We start from the raw sequence: 18279 nt of genomic DNA, 5'->3' as shown, positions 1-18279 counted from the left end.
CTTGATTCATCGCATATCCCGGTACACCGCCGGAGGCATTCACATGGAGTCATATTTTGTTCTAAGCATTGAGTTGTAATTGTTGAGTTGTAAGTAATAAAAGTGTGATGATCATCATTATTAGAGCATTGTCCCATGTGAGGAAAGGATGATGGAGATTATGATTCCCCCACAAGTCGGGATGAGACTCCGGACGAAAAAATAAATAAAAGAGGCCAAAGAAGCCCAAATAAAAAAAAGAGAAAAAAAAGGAGGCCATAAAAAAAGAGAAAGGCCCAAAAAATGAGAGAAAAAGAGAGAAGGGACAATGTTACTATCCTTTTACCACACTTGTGCTTTAAAAGTAGCTCCATGATCTTCATGATAGAGAGTCTCCTATGTTGTCATTTTCATATACTAGTGGGAATTTTACATTATAGAACTTGGCTTGTATATTCCAATGATGGGCTTCCTCAAAATGCCCTAGGTCTTCGTGAGCAAGCAAGTTGGATGCACACCCACTTAGTTTCCTTCGTTGAGCTTTCATACATTTATAGCTCTAGTGCATCCGTTGCATGGCAATCCCTAATCCTCTCATTGACATCAATTGATGGGCACCTCCATAACCTATTGATTAGCCGCGTCAATGTGAGACTTTCTACCTTTTTGTCTTCTCTCATAACCCCCATCATTATACTTTACTCCACCCATAGTGCTATATCCATGGCTTGCGCTCATGTATTGCATAAGAGTTGAAAAGGCTGAAGCGCGTTAAAAGTATGAACCAATTGCTCGGCTTGTCATCGGGGTTATGCAAGATGAGAACGTTTGTGTGACAATATTGAAACATGGCCTAACTATATGATTTTGTAGGGATAAGCTTTCTTTGGCTATGTTATTTTGATAAGACATAATTGCTTGGTTAGCATGTTTGAAGTATTATTGTTTTTATGTCAACATTAAACTTTTATCTTGAATCTTTCGGATCTAAATATTCATGCCACAATAAAAATATTTACATTGAGAACTATGCTAAGAAGCATTCCACATCAAAAATTCTGTTTTTATCATTCACCTACTCGAGGACGAGCAGGAATTAAGCTTGGGATGCTGATACGTCTCCAACGTATCTATAATTTTTTATTGTTCCATGCTATTATATTATCTGTTTTGGATGTTTCTGGATTTTATTAAACACTTTTATATTATTTTTGGGACTAACCTATTAACCGGAGGCCCAGCCCAAATTGTTGTTTTCTTGCCTATTTCAGTGTTTCGAAGAAAAGGAATATCAAACGGAGTCCAAACAGAATGAAACCTTCGGGAGAGTTATTTTTGGAACGGAAGCAATCCAGGAGACTTGGAGTGTACACCAGGGAAGCAACAAGGTGGCCACGAGGCAGGGAGGCACGCCTGCCCCCCTGGGCGCGCTCCCCACCCTCGTGGGCCCCTCGTGGCTCCCCAGGCCGACTTCTTTCGCCTATATATATCCATATACCCTAAAAACATCGGGGAACAAAATAGATCGGGAGTTCCGCCGCCGCAAGCCTCTGTAGCCACCAAAAACCAATCGGGACCCTGTTCCGGCACCCTGCCGGAGGGGGGATCCATCTGAAGGAAATATGCCCTAGAGGCAATAATAAAGTTATTATTTATTTCCTTATATCATGATAAATGTTTATTATTCATGCTAGAATTGTATTAACCGAAAACATAATACATGTGTGAATACATAGACAAACAGAGTGTCACTAGTATGCCTCTACTTGACTAGCTCGTTAATCAAAGATGGTTATGTTTCCTAGCCATAGACATGAGTTGTCATTTGATTAACGGGATCACCTCATTAGGAGAATGACGTGATTGACTTGACCCATTCCGTTAGCTTAGCACCCGATCGTTTAGTATGTTGCTATTGCTTTCTTCATGACTTATACATGTTCCTATGACTATGAGATTATGCAAGTCCCGTTTACCGGAGGAACACTTTGTGTGCTACCAAACGTCACAACGTAAATGGGTGATTATAAAGGTGCTCTACAGGTGTCTCCAAAGGTACTTGTTGGGTTGGCGTATTTCGAGATTAGGATTTGTCACTCCGATTGTCGGAGAGGTATCTCTGGGCCCACTCGGTAATGCACATCACTATAAGCCTTGCAAGCATTGTGACTAATGAGTTAGTTGCGGGATGATGTATTACGGAACGAGTAAAGAGACTTGCCAACTAATGAGTTAGTTGCGGGAATTCGTATTGGGCCTTAATGGGCCATATGGGAAAGGAGAGAAAGGCCTCAAAAGGTGGCCGCACCCCTCCCCATGGTCTGGTCCGAATTGGACTAGGGAAGGGGGGCGCACCCTTCCTTCTTTCTCCTTCCCCCTTCCCTTCTCCTACTCCCACAAGGAAAGGAGGAGTCCTACTCCCGGTGGGAGTAGGACTCCCCCCTATGGCGCGCCTCACCCCTTGGCCGGCTGCCTCCCCCTTGATCCTTTATATACGGGGGCAAGGGGGCACCCCATAGACACAACAATTGATCCTTGAGATCTCTTAGCCGTGTGCGGTGCCCCCCTCCACCATATTACACCTCTATAATACCGTTGCGGAGCTTAGGCGAAGCCCTGCGTCGGTGGAACATCATCATCGTCACCATGCCGTCGTGCTGACGAAACTCTCCCTCAACACTCGGCTGGATCGGAGTTCGAGGGACGTCATCGAGCTGAACGTGTGTAGAACTCGGAGGTGCCGTGCGTTCGGTACTTGATCGGTCGGATCGTGAAGACGTACGACTACATCAACCGCGTTGTGATAACGCTTCCGCTGTCGGTCTACGAGGGTACGTGGACAACACTCTCCCCTCTCGTTGCTATGCATCACCATGATCTTGCGTGTGCGTAGGAATTTTTTTGAAATTACTACATTCCCCAACACCATCACCGGTGGCCATCTTCATCATCCCGGCGCTCTCCATGACGAGGAGGGAGTAGTTCACCCTCAGGGCTGAGGGTATGTACCAGTAGCTATGTGTTTGATCTGTCTCTCGTGTTCTTGAGGTGATACGATCCTGATGTATCGCGAGCTTTGCTATTATAGTTGGATCTTATGATGTTTCTCTCTCTCTACTCTCTTGTAATGGATTGAGTTTTCCCTTTGAAGTTATCTTATCAGATTGAGTCTTTAAGGATTTGAGAACACTTGATGTATGTCCTGCATGTGCGTATCTGTGGTGACAATGGGATATCACGTGATTCACTTGATGTATATTTTGGTGATCAACTTGCGGGTTCCGTGACCTCGTGAACTTATGCATAGGGGTTGGCACACGTTTTCGTCTTGACTCTCCGGTAGAAACTTTGGGGCACTCTTTGAAGTACTTTGTGTTTGTTTGAATAAATGAATCTGAGATTGTGTGATGCATATCGTATAATCATACCCGCGGATACTTGAGGTGACATTGGATTATCTAGGTGACATTAGGGTTTTGGTTGATTTGTGTCTTAAAGTGTTATTCTAGTACGAACTCTATGATAGATCGAACGGAAAGAATAGCTTCATGTTATTTTACTACGTACTCTTGAATAGATCGATCAGAAAGGATAACTTTGAGGTGGTTTCGTACCCTACCATAATCTCTTCGTTTGTTCTCCGCTATTAGTGACTTTGGAGTGACTCTTTGTTGCATGTTGAGGGATAGTTATATGATCCAATTATGTTATTATTGTTGAGAGAACTTGCACTAGTGAAAGTATGAACCCTAGGCCTTGTTTCCTAGCATTGCAATACCGTTTACGCTCACTTTTATCATCAGTTACCTTGCTGTTTTTATATTTTCAGATTACAAATACCCATATCTACCATCCATATTGCACTTGTATCACCATCTCTTCGCCGAACTAGTGCACCTATACAATTTACCATTGTATTGGGTGTGTTGGGGACACAAGAGACTGTTTGTTATTTGGTTGCAGGGTTGCTTGAGAGAGACCATCTTCATCCTACGCCTCCCACGGATTGATAAACCTTAGGTCATCCACTTGAGGTAAATTTGCTACTGTCCTACAAACCTCTGCACTTGGAGGCCCAAGAAGGTTGTGTTGTAGACATCGGGGGCGAGGAGGGGGGGGAGTCGATATACCCCCTCCCCGATAACTTCAACATGAGGGTGGGGGGTCGATATACCCCCTCCCCGATAACTTCAACATGAGGGGGGGTCGATATAACCCCTCCCCGATAACTCTACGTGAGCGGCAAAAGTTACATTTTTAGAAAAGTTTTATCTAGGAAAAAGGAAGAAAAAGAAGGAGAGTAAAAAGGGGAGAAAAAAGAGAAGAAGAGGAGAAAAAATAAGAAGAGAAAGAAGAAGAAAAAAAAGAGGAGAAAAAGAAGGAAAAGAGGAGAAGAAGAAGAAATAGATTTTTTCTTCTTCTCCTCTATTCCTTCTTATTCTCCTTTTTTTTCTTCTTCTCTTTTTTTTTCTCCTTCCTCTTCTTAATTATTATCGGGAAGGAGGGTGTCGAGGATCGCCGAGGGGTCGAGGGTCGAGAACTAGGGTAGAGGGTCGAGGGTCACCGAGGGGTCGAGGGTTCAAGGGTCGAGGTTGTCAAGGGGTTGAGGGTCGAGGAATGCCGAGGCGTCAAGAGGTTGCCTTGTGTCAAACTATTGAAGAAATCCATGGCTTCATCATTAGCCGGAAGTAACCGGTGCATGATGGTACGAATTCCTCCAAAGTTATTCTGGAACGGAGTCCCGGATAGGATAATCTGCCTTTTGGTATGAATTTCAGCAAAGGCCTTCCAAATAGCGATATTCGGAAGGCTCTCGCTGAACCTTGTACCAAAAAGCGAATTATCCTATCTGTGACTCCGTTCCAAAATAAATTTGGAGAGCTTCGTACCATCATGCGCCTGTTACTTTCGCCTAATGATGAAGACATGGTTTTGTTGAATCCTTTGACACTAGACAAACGTGACATGAGGGGGTCGAGGGTCGGGAACTAGGGTAGAGGGTCGTGGATCACCGAGCGGTTGAGGGTCGTGAACTAGGGTAGAGGGTCGAGGGTCGCCGAGGGGTCGATGGTCAAGGGTCGTCGAGGGGTCGAGGGTCGTCCAGGGGTCGAGGGTCCAGATTTATCAAGAATGCCCCCATTATGGATGTGCATAATTAAGTTGATCCATATTTTTCCTGATCTCATCTACCATTATATATGTGCATGTTCTCTTGTGTCAAAGTATTGAAGAAATCCATGGTTTCATAATTCGCCGGAAGTAACAGGCGCATGATGGTATGAAGCTCTCCAAAATTGTTTTGGAACGGAGTCCTGATAGGATAATTCGCCTTTTGGTACGAACTTCAGCAAAGTCCATCCAAATAGCGATATTCGAAAGGCTCTTGCTGAACTTCGTATCAAAAAGCGAATTATCCTCTCAAGACTCCGTTCCAAAATAATTTCGGAGAGCTTCATACCATCATGCGCCTGTTACTTCCGGCTAATGATGAAAACATGGTTTTCTTGAATCCTTTGACACTAGACAACGTGACATATAGAAGGGTAGATGAGATCAGGAAAAATAGGGACCATTTTCTGCACATCCAGAATGGCGTCCTTTTGTTAAATCCTTGTCGGTCCGGACGTCGGACATTCATGAGAGAGGCGGTCCGACCCAAACCCTAGAAGCGTTGTCGAGGCCACTAATATGATTCCTTGTTGTGATTAGCTAGCTAGGTCTATGTTTGCCACTAATATATCCATCTGTCATGTTTGTATATTAATTGCCATGTTGTAATATTTGCAGAAACTATGGAGCACCGAGACTTGGAAGCAGAACAGGTGTTGGGGGACATAATCCTCGGCGGAGGTGATGTCATGTCGTATCCCAACGACACTGATGGTCTGGAAGGAGAGGGTGAAGCAGGCTACGGTCATCGAACAATGGAGGTGGAAGGACATGATTATGATGGCTCCGGTGACCGAATGCCGGTGGAAGAAGGACACCGTGATGACGGCTCCGGTGACCGAACGGAGTCCGGCCAGATATATATATTAATTAAGCCTGTGCTGACTAGCTAATTGATGGCCAACCGATTGAACCCATCCGGACCAAGGAAGCATTATCTGCTCAGTGCGGGGTTCTTGTTAGGGACATGATCCCGATCAGCATCCACCAATGGTATAAGCCTAAGTAAGAAGACCCTCAGGTGTCTTATGTCAACGATAGGCAGAAAGGTGATCTTTGGACCAAGATGAAGGCAAATTTCACCCTACCGCCAGAGGAGGATCCGGAGAAGCCAGTTATGGAGCCTTTGGTCAAGGCTCATGCTCTTAAGAAGATGGCAGATCTATTCAGGAGGTGGAAGAATGAGTTGAAAACAATGTTTGTCGACAAAGAGAAGACTCTAGAATTCACCGGCCGATTTGAGAAGATAAGAGATCACTGGGACGCATTTGTGGCCCACAAGACATCGAAGAAGAGTAAGAAGATGTCAGTGGCAAGCAAGAAAAATGCTGCAAAGAAGGAGCTTCACCATCGCATGGGTTCAGGTGGCTACCTCAAAGCCCGACCGTTGTGGGACAAGGCTGAGAATGACCTGCTTGATAAAGGGGTCGAACCAGAGACATTGCACTGGCCAGACCGTTTTAAGGACTTGGTTCTTCGGGGTTGGGGGAACCTAGGACCCTGAAACAGGGAAGTGCGTTTGGACGAACGACCAACTTGACATACCCGTCAAGAAGCTTCAGCAGTATATCGACGCAGCGCAGCAAGGGAAGTTCATTCCCGACAGAGAGAACGACGAGCTCACACAGGCCCTCGGCAATCCTGAGCACCCAGGAAGAACACGAGGCACGGCAGGCTCCGTTGCGTGGAAGGTTGGGTTTCCCAGCGCAGATGGTTACAAAACCCGGGAGAGGAAGAGGAAAGTGGAGCTGACCGAACTACAAAACCCGAATGCAAGGGTACGGGCGCTAGAGGAACAACAAGCAGTAGTTCAGAGCCAGCGACCTGCCGGAGCTATCCCAGAAGCTACCCTGCCATCTCAGTGGAGAAGCGGCGTGGCTTCCACCGAGCTCCTTCAGCAGCCTGACTTCACAGCTCCCAGCTACCCCGTGGATGCTATCACGGAGGCTCAAGATTGCCACCTTATGGCGCAATGGGGGCACCTCAAAGTCAAGGCGGCTGTCGGCTCTGTTGCACCTCCTCAACCCGGCGCAACTTTTCACTGCCTTCCGATTCCACAAGGCTATATGTTGTTGTGATGGTCGATGAAATAACAGAGGGATTTGAGGAGCTCGAGCTTGACCACCCTACCGGTGAAGGGGAGACTCAGCTGGGTCTTGCTCTGAAGACTCCATGTCTATGGCGGAAGGAGCTCATCAAGCTTCCGAACTGGATGCCTCCGCCTCCTTGTCCTCCTCCTCTAGCGAGTCAGGGCACTCCACCTCCTCCTCCGGCGAGTGATCAGGGCACTCCGCCTCCTTCTCCGGCTGCTCAGGCACGTGGCGGCACTCCGCCTCCTTCTCCGCCTGCGCCGGCGCGTCCGAGCAGGCCACCTCCTCCTCCGCCTCGTCAACAAGGGCGGAAGAGAGCCGCCACCGCTTTGGCTGCTCCGGCGTGTCGTAGCACTCCGCCTCCTTCTTCTCCGCCTCGTAAGCAATGAAAGAAGACAGTCGCAGCTGCTCCGGCATCTAGCAGTACAGCCAGAGGCAGGAGGCAATACAGATTCGGTCCATCTCTCAAGCCTCTAGAGAAGTTACCATACGAGATGACCGAACAGGAAAATGCGGAGATCTGTCAAGCCGAAGTGAAGGATTTTTTGCAAAGAAACCTCCACCTCCGGAGGAGAAGATAGATAAGGTGAAAGTTCAGCGCACTTTGGATGCCCTGAAGCGACCACCACCGCCTCCGCCGATGACAACCATGTCCGCGCTCTTAAAAAGGTAGTGCAAGAAGCGCGCCGGTTGAGAACTACTTCAAGTGAAAAAAGGTTACAAGAACGAAGAAGTGGGAAAAAATTCCCCAGCTCGGCGAACGGGCGAACCAATCGTGCCCCCCGCTAAAGGTGTCTAGCGATATTGTCGTAAATCTGCCGGGGATGCTGCCCGGTACCAATCTTGGTGATTACCTGCCCGACGATGCACATTTTGAAACAATGGAGGTGGATGAACACAAATACCGGTACGGGAAGCCTCTCGTCAAACCTGGTTATCCTCCTCTAACAACCATGATGCGAAGATTCCATAAGTCGTACATGGACACCTGCAAATCTGGGAAGGATATTTTGACGCTGAGAGTTAAAGAGGAGCATGACCTCGTTGCAATTGATCTGTAGTCGGTTCCATTTGAGGAGTTCTTCCAGTTTTTCAATCAAAAGGCCCTCGATAAAATAATCGTCACTTGCTACTGTCTGTAAGTACTACTTATGTAATTAAGTCTCTATATATAGCTCAGCTTTTTCATTGCATGTATATATAATTATCCTCACTATATTATGCATATTGAAGATCGTCGAATGCAGTAAAGCACAAATCTTGGACATTGGGTTCATTAACACAAATCTCATAGATGAATGGACGGTTAAATTTGATGCCAAAGAAGCCGAGGGCAACTTGCCAAAATCGTTGCTTCAAAATCAAAACAAAGATAAAATACTCTTTCCTTAAAACTTCGAGCGAGTGTTACTCTCTTGTGCATACTCTCTTGTTACTCTCTTGTGATGAAGCTGCTAGAATTGCTAGACCCGATACTAAAAATAAACATAGACCTGTTGTTGGCATGCATATTGTTTCTGTTAAAATAGAAGATCACTGTTATCATGGTTTATGTAATATGGGTGCTAGTGTCAATGCAATAACTTATACTTTATATAAAGAAATTATGCATGATATTGCACCTGCTGAGATAGAAGATCACTACACCACGACAAAACTTTAAGGGCAATCAATTGCCGGGAAAGATTGAGAATCCAGGGCACATAACTGCCGGGCAAAATTTTATAGGGCATGCTATTTACAGGGAATGTTAAGCCAAGAAGGGCACTTCATCTGCCGGAAATTTTAGGGTCACCACGTCTGCCCTGAAAAGTAAACAAGGGCGTATTCACCGCCGGTAAGCACGTTGGCAGGGATGTAAAATTTCGAGCCTAAAATTAAAGCACGCGAGGCAGGCAGGGGAAGTGAAACACGATAGAAGTCTCTAGAAGCGGTTCCGTTCCATGTGGCCTAATTATTTTTCCCGTTCACTGCATCCAGTCCCCGCAGCTTCTTCCTTCCCTGAGCCGCCGCACTCACCATCGATCCCCATCGCCACACACCAACTCCGCCCAGTGCCGGCTCCATGGACCCCCACCCACACCGCACCTAGTGCTGCCGCCCCCTCCCCATCATCCAGTACTGCCTCGCCAAGCATCCGCCCCCCCTCTCTTGTCGCTCCTCCTCTCCCCCGATCTGGATCTGGAGGGAGAGAGCCTCGTCGCCGCCCCGCCTTCCCTCTCCTCTACCCGCCGCTCGCCACCTCTCCTCCCTTCCAGCTGTGTGGTTGTGCCTGCCTCTTTGAGCTTCGGCCTCTCCCCAGCTGGCGATGAGCACTCATCTCCGATGAGCCGCCGTGGCGTGCCATCCTCCCCCTGCTTGAGTCAGATCCGGCCACCCCATCCTCGGATCCGGCCACCCCGGCCTCGCATCCGGCCACCACCACCCACCTGGATCCCTCCTCGTCATAGGACACCATCAGCAGGTGGTGGTCGAAAACATGCCGAGACCGCCGTCTCTGCATCCACGTGTGGAGGTCGCCGTCGCTAGGACACCACCAACCCGAGGAGGAAGAGGTGCAGCACCCAAGCTCCGACCAGTGCTTCGTCCTCTGTCTCGTGGCTTCGACGAGTTGCCTCCCCCAGTGATTTGCCTGCTCTGCATGCGACTTGCCTCTTCTCCGATCCGGTGAGGCTGTGCTGCTCCCCATCCCCTGTTTCCATCTCTCCCTTCCTCACTTGTGTATGTAGTGGTGGCCATTGTGTTAAATAAATTGTAGCAGGGGTAGTCTAGTAGAAATTTTGATCAAATTGGAACTTTCATATTCTTATAGAACTTTCCTATGAACATTCAAATGGATTTCTAGCACTTAATGTGAGAAAGAGCACTTTCCTGAATGGTGGGAATTTTGGCACCTTGTTAGCTAATACTAGCAGTTAGTCGTCTGGCACTTTCATGTATGATCTGGAGCTTTGTTAGTTGTTAATGAAACTTGCACTTTTACTCGATATTAGCTGAACCCCCTAACCATCTCCTGTCTCTCCTTGTGCCTTCTGATCTGGTGAAGGATACACCATCGCCAGCCATGTAACTGTCATAGTTAGATGGTTAGTGCCCATGCTCTGCCCGCATATAGCCTCAATAAATTGATGTGTATTACAGTATTGCCGTTAATGGGTTGCTGATGTGTTTGGTTTGTTGGGGATCCTGTCTATGTTAGCTTGGTGCGGAATTAAATGCTTCACATATAAAGATTCTGGATATATCTTCATTTATGTTCTTTGCCGTTTTACTGAAATATTTGCCGATATGGAAATTGCAGGAACCTTGTGCAACTAATATACTTGCCCGCCATGAAAAATCCTTCTCTCGGTTCGTGCAGTGTCAACTATGTAGAACATATATGGATGTTGCAGGTAAGAACCTTGATGTAAATAATCATCAATGCTAATTTATTCTTCAAGTTTTATGATGAGCAAACATGTATTTGTTAATCACCGACAAACATTTGTTCTCATATAGAATAGCCTTTTTTGTAACATGTACTTGTTTGATTTGCAATTTGTAGTGTCTGCTAGGTGATATATTAAAATGACCTTTTTTATTGTAGTTTCATGCGAGCTTTGTAAAGTTCACTGCATATACGGATTTACAGCTCCTGAATCCAAGGGATCCACTCTAGTGTATAAAGCATCAGATACTGAATTGATATGTCAAGTAACTTCCACACGGTTTAATTCCTTCCGTATCATTTGTACAGCTGAGTAAACATCATTGCATCTACGGATTTTTACAGTTATCCAAGTGCTGGATCTTTCTTGAGAGATATCACTATAAAAACCAACTACTCATTGATTATTTTGGATCTCTTTCTGCCTTTTCAAGGCATAAAAAAGAAAAGGTAATGGTCATGCAACTGTGGTGGTATGGACAATATTTAATTTATATACGTGGGAAAAACATTATGTGAACCTCTTTTTTTCTAGACCAGATTTATTTTCCTACAGTTTTCAGTCAACTTTGGGACTTATCTCAACCCTAGTAATCTGAAGATATGTATATGTCTTTTCACTGATATCTTTTTCCTCATCGTAATTGATCAACAGGTAGATGCCCATGTCTGGTAACAACTTCTGAGAAGGGGACTATGATTAGAGTATATACCGTGGCACAAGCAACTAAGGTGAACATTATTGATCTTTGTTCTACAACCATGATAACTACTTTGCCATTTTGACTAATCTCGTTTTACATTGTTACATCAACAGTTACATAGGTTTCAGTGGGAGCATATCCATCAACAATTTACTCGCTCGCATTTCGGCCGTGCATCGCCCAGCCTGATGTTTTTGCTGCCAGAAGTTCATCAGGCTCTTTGCACATGTTTTTCCTTGACACAACCAGAAACGGAGGGTTGCATTTCCTTCACAGTTGTTCTAATTCGTGAACCACTTATGTGGACATATTTTTTATGTGCTTCACTTTTCAGAAGCCAAACGAATAAATTACTCGGTTCAGTAATGTACATGCCAATTGACTTAATTTTTTTTCAGGTTGGCAACGCGTGCTTCAAGGCTAGTGATCTACTCACCTTGTGCAACCATTTTCTTCACTCGGCTTGAAGACCATATAAGTTCAGTTTTGAAATTATATTGTATTGACCTAGAAAGGCTACAAAGTAAAGATGCTAACTTAGAATGATCTTTTCATGTGTACCCAGTGTGTTGCACATATCTGATTTGTGGAAATGATCTGTTATTAGGTTTGTAATATACAAATGTGAAGCATATATGTTGGATGTTTTATTGTTGGGCATGAATGGATTTCAATGCTAAGTTGAGATATCAGCTCATGTTTGTTGTAATGTAAAAGAAATAAATAGTATCCCACTGTACTTTTTTTTGGAATACGTACATTTATGGGCAGATGGGCTGCGAGGAGCTCTAAGAATCACTGACAAAATAACTGCGAGGAATACTCAAATCTGCCGGGAAAGATAGCCTGCTGGAGAAGCAACATCTGCCGGGAAAAGAACTATATGCCGGGAATAAAACGTAGATAGAGGGCACATTAACTGCTGGAAATTCAAGTATCTGCCGAGAAAGACATTTCCCGACAGGACTTTTCAGGGCGGTTTGCATCTGCCGGGGAAAGTCTTTCATGGCAAATCACATGCCGCATAAAGCGACTTTTACCGGCAGTTTTTCTGCCCTTAACTAAGATGTCATGGTGTAGTCGATATTGATGTTACTATTAAGCTTGCCAATAGAGATACTATTTCACCAGTTGGGATTGTTAGAGACGTTGAAGTCTTGTGTGGGAAAATTAAATATCCTACTGATTTTCTTATTCTTGCTTCCCCACAAGATGACTTTCGTCTCATTATATTTGGTAGACCCTTCTTGAATACTGTTAATGCTAAGATAGACTGCGAAAAGGATATTGTTACTGTTGGTCTAGGGGATATGTCTCATGATTTTAATTTTGCTAAATTTCGTAGACAACCCCATGATAAAGAATTGCCTAGTAAAGATGAAATTATTGGTCTTGCTTCTATTGTCGTGCCTCCTAATGATCCTTTAGAACAATATTTGCTATACCATGAAAATGATATGTTTATGAATGAAAGAAGGGAAATAGATGATGTATTCTTTAAAAAGGGACCTATTTTGAAACACAACTTGCCTGCTGCAATTCTAGGGGATCCTCATCCACCCAAGGGTGATCCCGTGTTTGAGCTTAAACCATTACTTGATACTCTTAAATATGCTTATCTTGATGAAAAGAAGATATATCCTGTTATTATTAGTGCTAACCTTTCAGAGCAGGAAGAAGAAAAATTATTGAAAACTCTGAAGAAGCACCGTGCTGCTATTGGATATACTCTTGATGATCTTAAGGGCATTAGTCCCACTCTATGCCAACACAAAATAAGATTGGAGAAAGACGCTAAACCGGTTGTTGATCACCAACGACGGTTAAATCCTAAGATGAAAGAAGTGGTAAGAAATGAAATACTAAAGCTTCTGGAGGCAGGTATAATTTATCATGTTGCTGATAGTCAGTGGGTAAGTCCTGTCCATTATGTCCCTAAGAAGGGAGGTATTACTATTGTTCCTAATGATAAAGACGAATTGACCCCACAAAGAATTGTTACATGTTATAGAATGGTAATTGATTTCCGCAAATTAAATAAAGCTACTAGAAAGGATCATTACCTTTACCTTTTATTGATCAAATGCTAAAAAGATTATCCAAACATACACATTTTTGTTTTCTAGACGGTTATTCTGGTTTCTGTCAAATACCTGTGTCAAAAGAGGATCAGGAAAAGACCACTTTTACTTGCCCTTTTGGTACCTTTGCTTATAGAAGTATGCCTTTTGGTTTATGTAATGCACCTGCTACGTTTCAAAGATGTATGACTGCTATATTCTCTGACTTTTGTGAAAAGATTGTTGAGGTTTTCATGGATGATTTCTCCGTGTATGGAACTTCTTTTGATGATTGCTTAAGCAACCTTGATCGAGTTTTGCAGAGATGTGAAGAAACTAATCTTGTCTTGAATTGGGAGAAGTGCCATTTTATGGTTAATGAAGGTATTGTCTTGGGCATAAAATTTCTGAAAGAGGTATTGAAGTTGATAAAGCTAAAGCTGATGGTATTGAAAAGATGTTGTGTCCTAAGGACATTAAAGGTATAGGAAGTTTTCTTGGTCATGCCGGTTTTTATAGGAGGTTCATTAAAGACTTCTCAAAAATTTCTAGGCCTCTGACTAATCTCTTACAAAAAGATGTTCCTTTTGTCTTTGATGATGATTGTGTAGAAGCATTTGAATACTTAAGAAAGCCTTGATTTCTGCACCTATTGTTCAGTCACCTGATTGGAATTTACCCTTTGAAATTATGTGTGATGCTAGTGATTATGCTGTAGGTGCTGTTCTAGGACAAAGAGTTGATAAGAAATTAAATGTTATCCAATATGCTAGTAAAACTCTAGACAGTGCCAAGAGAAATTATGCTACTACTGAAAAAGAATTTTTAGCAGTTGTATTTGCTTGTGATAAGTTCAGACCTTATTGTTGATTCTAAAGTAACTGTTCACACTGATCATGCTGCTATTAAATACCTTATGGAAAAGAAAGATGCTAAACCTACACTTATTAGATGGGTTCTCTTGCTACAAGAATTTGATTTGCATATTATTGATAGGAAGAGAGCTGAGAACCCCGTTGCAGACAACTTGTCTAGGTTAGGAAATGTTCTTGATGACCCACTCGCTATTGATGATAGTTTTCCTGATGAACAATTAGCTGTCATAAATGCTTCTCGTACTACTCCATGGTATGCTGATTATGCTAATTACATTGTTGCTAAATTTATACCACCTAGTTTCACATACCAGCAAAAGAAAAAGTTTTTCTGTGATTTAAGACATTACTTCTGGGATGACCCACACCTTTATAAAGAAGGAGTAGATGGTGTTATTAGACGTTGTGTACCTGAGCAAGAACAAGAGCAAATCCTACGTAAGTGTCACTCCGAGGCTTATGGAGGACAACACGCTGGAGATAGAACTGCACATAAGGTATTGCAATCCGGTTTTTATTGGCCTACTCTTTTCAAAGATGCCCGTAAGTTTGTCTTGTATTGTGATGAATGTCAAAGAATTGGTAATATTAGTAGACGTCAAGAAATGCCTATGAACTATTCACTTGTTATTGAACCATTTGATGTTTGGGGCTTTGATTATATGGGACCGTTTCCTTCCTCTAATGGGTATACACATAGTTTAGTTGTTGTTGATTACGTTACTAAGTGGGTAGAAGCTATTCCAACTAGTAGTGCTGATCATAACACCTTTATTAAGATGCTTAAAGAAGTTATTTTTCCAAGGTTTGGAGTCCCTAGATACTTAATGACTGGTGGTGGTTCACATTTTATTCATGATGCTTTTCGTAAAATGCTTGCTAAGTATGATGTTAATCATAGAATTGCATCTCCATACCACCCACAGTCTAGTAGTCAAGTAGAACTGAGTAATAGAGAGATTAAATTAATTTTGCAGAAGACTGTTAATAGATCTAGAAAGAATTGGTCCAAGAAACTTGATGATGCATTATGATCCTAGAGAACTGCATATAAAAATCCTATGGGTATGTCTCCATATAAAATGGTTTATGGAAAAGCATGTCACTTACCTCTCGAACTAGAACATAAGGCATATTGGGCCATTAAAGAGCTCAATTATGATTTCAAGCTTGCCAGTGAGAAGAGACTATTTGACATTAGCTAACTTGATGAGTGGAGAAACCAGGCCTATGAGAATGCCAAACTGTTTAGAAAAAGTTAAAACATGGCATGACAAAAGGATACAAAAGCGTGAGTTTAATGTAGGATATTATGTTTTGTTATACAACTCTCGTTTCAGATTTTTTGCAGGAAAACTCCTCTCTAAATGGGAAGGTCCTTACGTTATCGAGGAGGTCTATCGTTCCGGTGCCATAAAAATCAACAACTTCGAAGGCACAAATCCGAAGGTGGTGAACGGTCAAAGAATCAAACATTATATCTCAGGTAATCCCATAAATGTTGAAACCATTGTTATTGACACCGTAACCCCGGAGGAGTACATAAGGGACACTTTCCAGAACGTTTTAGACTCTGAAAAGGAATAGGTATGTGGTACGGTGAGTAAACTGACTCCAAAACAGTTCTAATAGCAATTTTTCTCCGTTTTGGAATATTTAAAAAAAATAGGAAAAAAAGAAGTAGTCCGAAAGGGACACGAGGCATCCACGAGGGTGGAGGGCGCGCCCCCCTGCCTCGTGGGCACCTCGTGTTCCCTCCAGACTCCGTTTTCTTGCACGATACTTCTTTTGGTCGGTAAAAATTCATTATAATCTCCCGAAGGTTTTGACCACGGTACCACGACAAAATCCTCTGCTTTTGTTTCGAGCTGTTTTTCTGACAGATCTAGATCACCATGACGTCTTCAAGCGCCCCCAAGGACAAGTTTTTCGAGAAGGTCATAAACCCCTACCTCGCGGAGGTGTTGCAACACCCTCAAACCATTGAGATGCGTGAGGGGTGCTGCACATCCGCGATGTTGAGGGACCAAGGAGGACCGGAAGCGTGGAGACAAGAATCGAAGTAATGGAGCAACAAGTTTTCAAGTGCCAGGGGATGGTGGAACGCGGACTCAACGCCAAACACATGATGATCGCGGAGTTCACCAACAACCACAAGATGGATGCCAAGAACATTGGGTAGACCATCTTCTAGCTTCACGAGAAAATCGAGCACCTCCAAGTCCAGATCTATGACCTGCAAAACCAAAACTGTGAGTATGAATATAGATTCAAGAGGATGAGTTTGGCTGCAGATTTGAGGATCCCGGAGACTCGATCACCCTTTTATGATGGTGAGCCTATGCCTTGGAAGATGGACGACAAGCCTACATCATCAACAACTCCATCATCACCACCTCCGAAGAAAGAGACATAAATACATGGGTATGGGCACTCCCCTTGGCAACTGCCAAGCTTGGGGGAGGTACCCCGGTATCGTATCACCATCACACTTCTATCTTCACCGTTTTTCTTAGTTCGATCCTTTTGGTTATATATTGATCTAGTAGAATAAAGTTTAGTATGATCTAGCTTTGAGTTTTTGTGTTGATCCTTATCTATGTAATCGAGTCCGTGAGCTATATATAATAAAGATTAGTCTTGAGTCGAGGGCTTGGTTATCTTGCTATGATCTTGAGGGAATAAAAGAATAAAAAAGAATAAAAAGAAATAAAGAGATCATATTGATCTTATGGAGAGTAATGACTTCACATATAGAGTAAGATGAATAAAAGTTGTTGAGAGTTGACAAACATAGTTTTGGTCATCGTTGCAATTAATAGGAAGTAGTAAAGAAAGAGAGTTTTTCACATATAAAAATACTATCTTGGACTTCTTTTATGATTGTGAGCACTCATTAAAATATGACATGCTAAAAAGTTGATGTTGGACAAGGAAGACAACATAATGGGTCCGAAATAAATTATATTGTCATGGATCATCCAACATGTTGAGCTTGCCTTTCCCCCTCATGCTAGCCAAATTCTTTGCACCAAGTAGAGATACTACTTGTGCTTCCAAATATCCTTAAACCCAGTTTTACCATGAGAGTCCACCATATCTACCTATGGATTGAGTAGGATCCTTCAAGTAAGTTGTCATTGCTGCAAGCAATAAAAATTGCTCTCTAAATATGTATGATCTATTAGTGTGGAGAAAATAAGCTTTATACGAGCTTGTAATATGGAAGAAATAAAAGCGACGGACTGCATAATAAAGGTCCCTATCACAAGTGGCAATATGAAGTGACGTTCTTTTGCATTAAGATTTTGTACATCCAACCATAAAAGCACATGACAACCTCTGCTTCCCTCTGCGAAGGGCCTATCTTTTAATTTTGTCTTATACCTTATACAAGAGTCATGGTGATCTTCACCTTTCCTTTTTTCACTTTATGCTTTGGCAAGCACTATGTGTTGGAAAGATCCTGATATATATATATATATATATATATATATATATATATATATATATCCAATTGGATGTGGGTTTTTAGAAAGCATTATTGTTGATGTTACCCTTGAGGTAAAAGGTTGGGAGGCAAAACTATAAGCCCCTATCTTTCTCCGTGTCCGATTAAAACTTCATACCCATAAGTATTGCGTGAGTGTTAGCAATTGTGAAAGACTAAATGATAGTTGAGTATGTGGACTTGCCGAAAAGCTCTTATATTGACTCTTTCCGATGTTATGATAAATTGCAATTGCTTCAATGACTGAGATTATAGTTTGCTAGTTTTTCAATGAAGTTTCTGATTCATACTTTACATTGTGAATAGATTGTTACTTCAGCATAAGAAATCATATGACAATATATATATGTTGCTATTCTAAGAATGATCATGATGCCCTCATGTCCGTATATTATTTTATCGACATCTCTATCTGTAAACATGTGGACATATTTTTCAATATCGGCTTCCGTTTGAGGACA

General features: G+C 42.9%; 1 protein-coding gene across 6 annotated transcripts; it reads left to right on the top strand.

Moving 5' to 3' along the window:
* Positions 1-9144: 9144 nt before the first annotated feature.
* Positions 9145-12064, top strand: LOC109768957 (uncharacterized). Of its 6 annotated transcripts, XM_073505208.1 has the most exons (7): positions 9145-9905; positions 10540-10633; positions 10828-10934; positions 11014-11118; positions 11324-11400; positions 11486-11630; positions 11771-12064. In XM_073505208.1, the coding sequence occupies exons 2-5, from the start codon at positions 10621-10623 to the stop codon at positions 11342-11344; spliced, it is 246 nt and encodes an 81-aa protein (XP_073361309.1). In that variant the 5' UTR covers positions 9145-9905; positions 10540-10620; the 3' UTR covers positions 11345-11400; positions 11486-11630; positions 11771-12064. The 6 variants fall into 6 exon arrangements, 1 of the variants encoding a protein (XP_073361309.1); XR_012189707.1 differs by lacking the exon at positions 10828-10934 and having other exon boundaries at positions 9184-9905; XR_006666406.2 differs by lacking the exon at positions 10828-10934 and having other exon boundaries at positions 9184-9905; positions 10978-11118.
* Positions 12065-18279: the final 6215 nt, after the last annotated feature.

Source organism: Aegilops tauschii, chromosome 7, assembly GCF_002575655.3.
Source record: "Aegilops tauschii subsp. strangulata cultivar AL8/78 chromosome 7, Aet v6.0, whole genome shotgun sequence".
Lineage (NCBI taxonomy): Eukaryota > Viridiplantae > Streptophyta > Magnoliopsida > Poales > Poaceae > Aegilops > Aegilops tauschii.
This window is presented reverse-complemented; position numbering and strand designations above follow the sequence as displayed.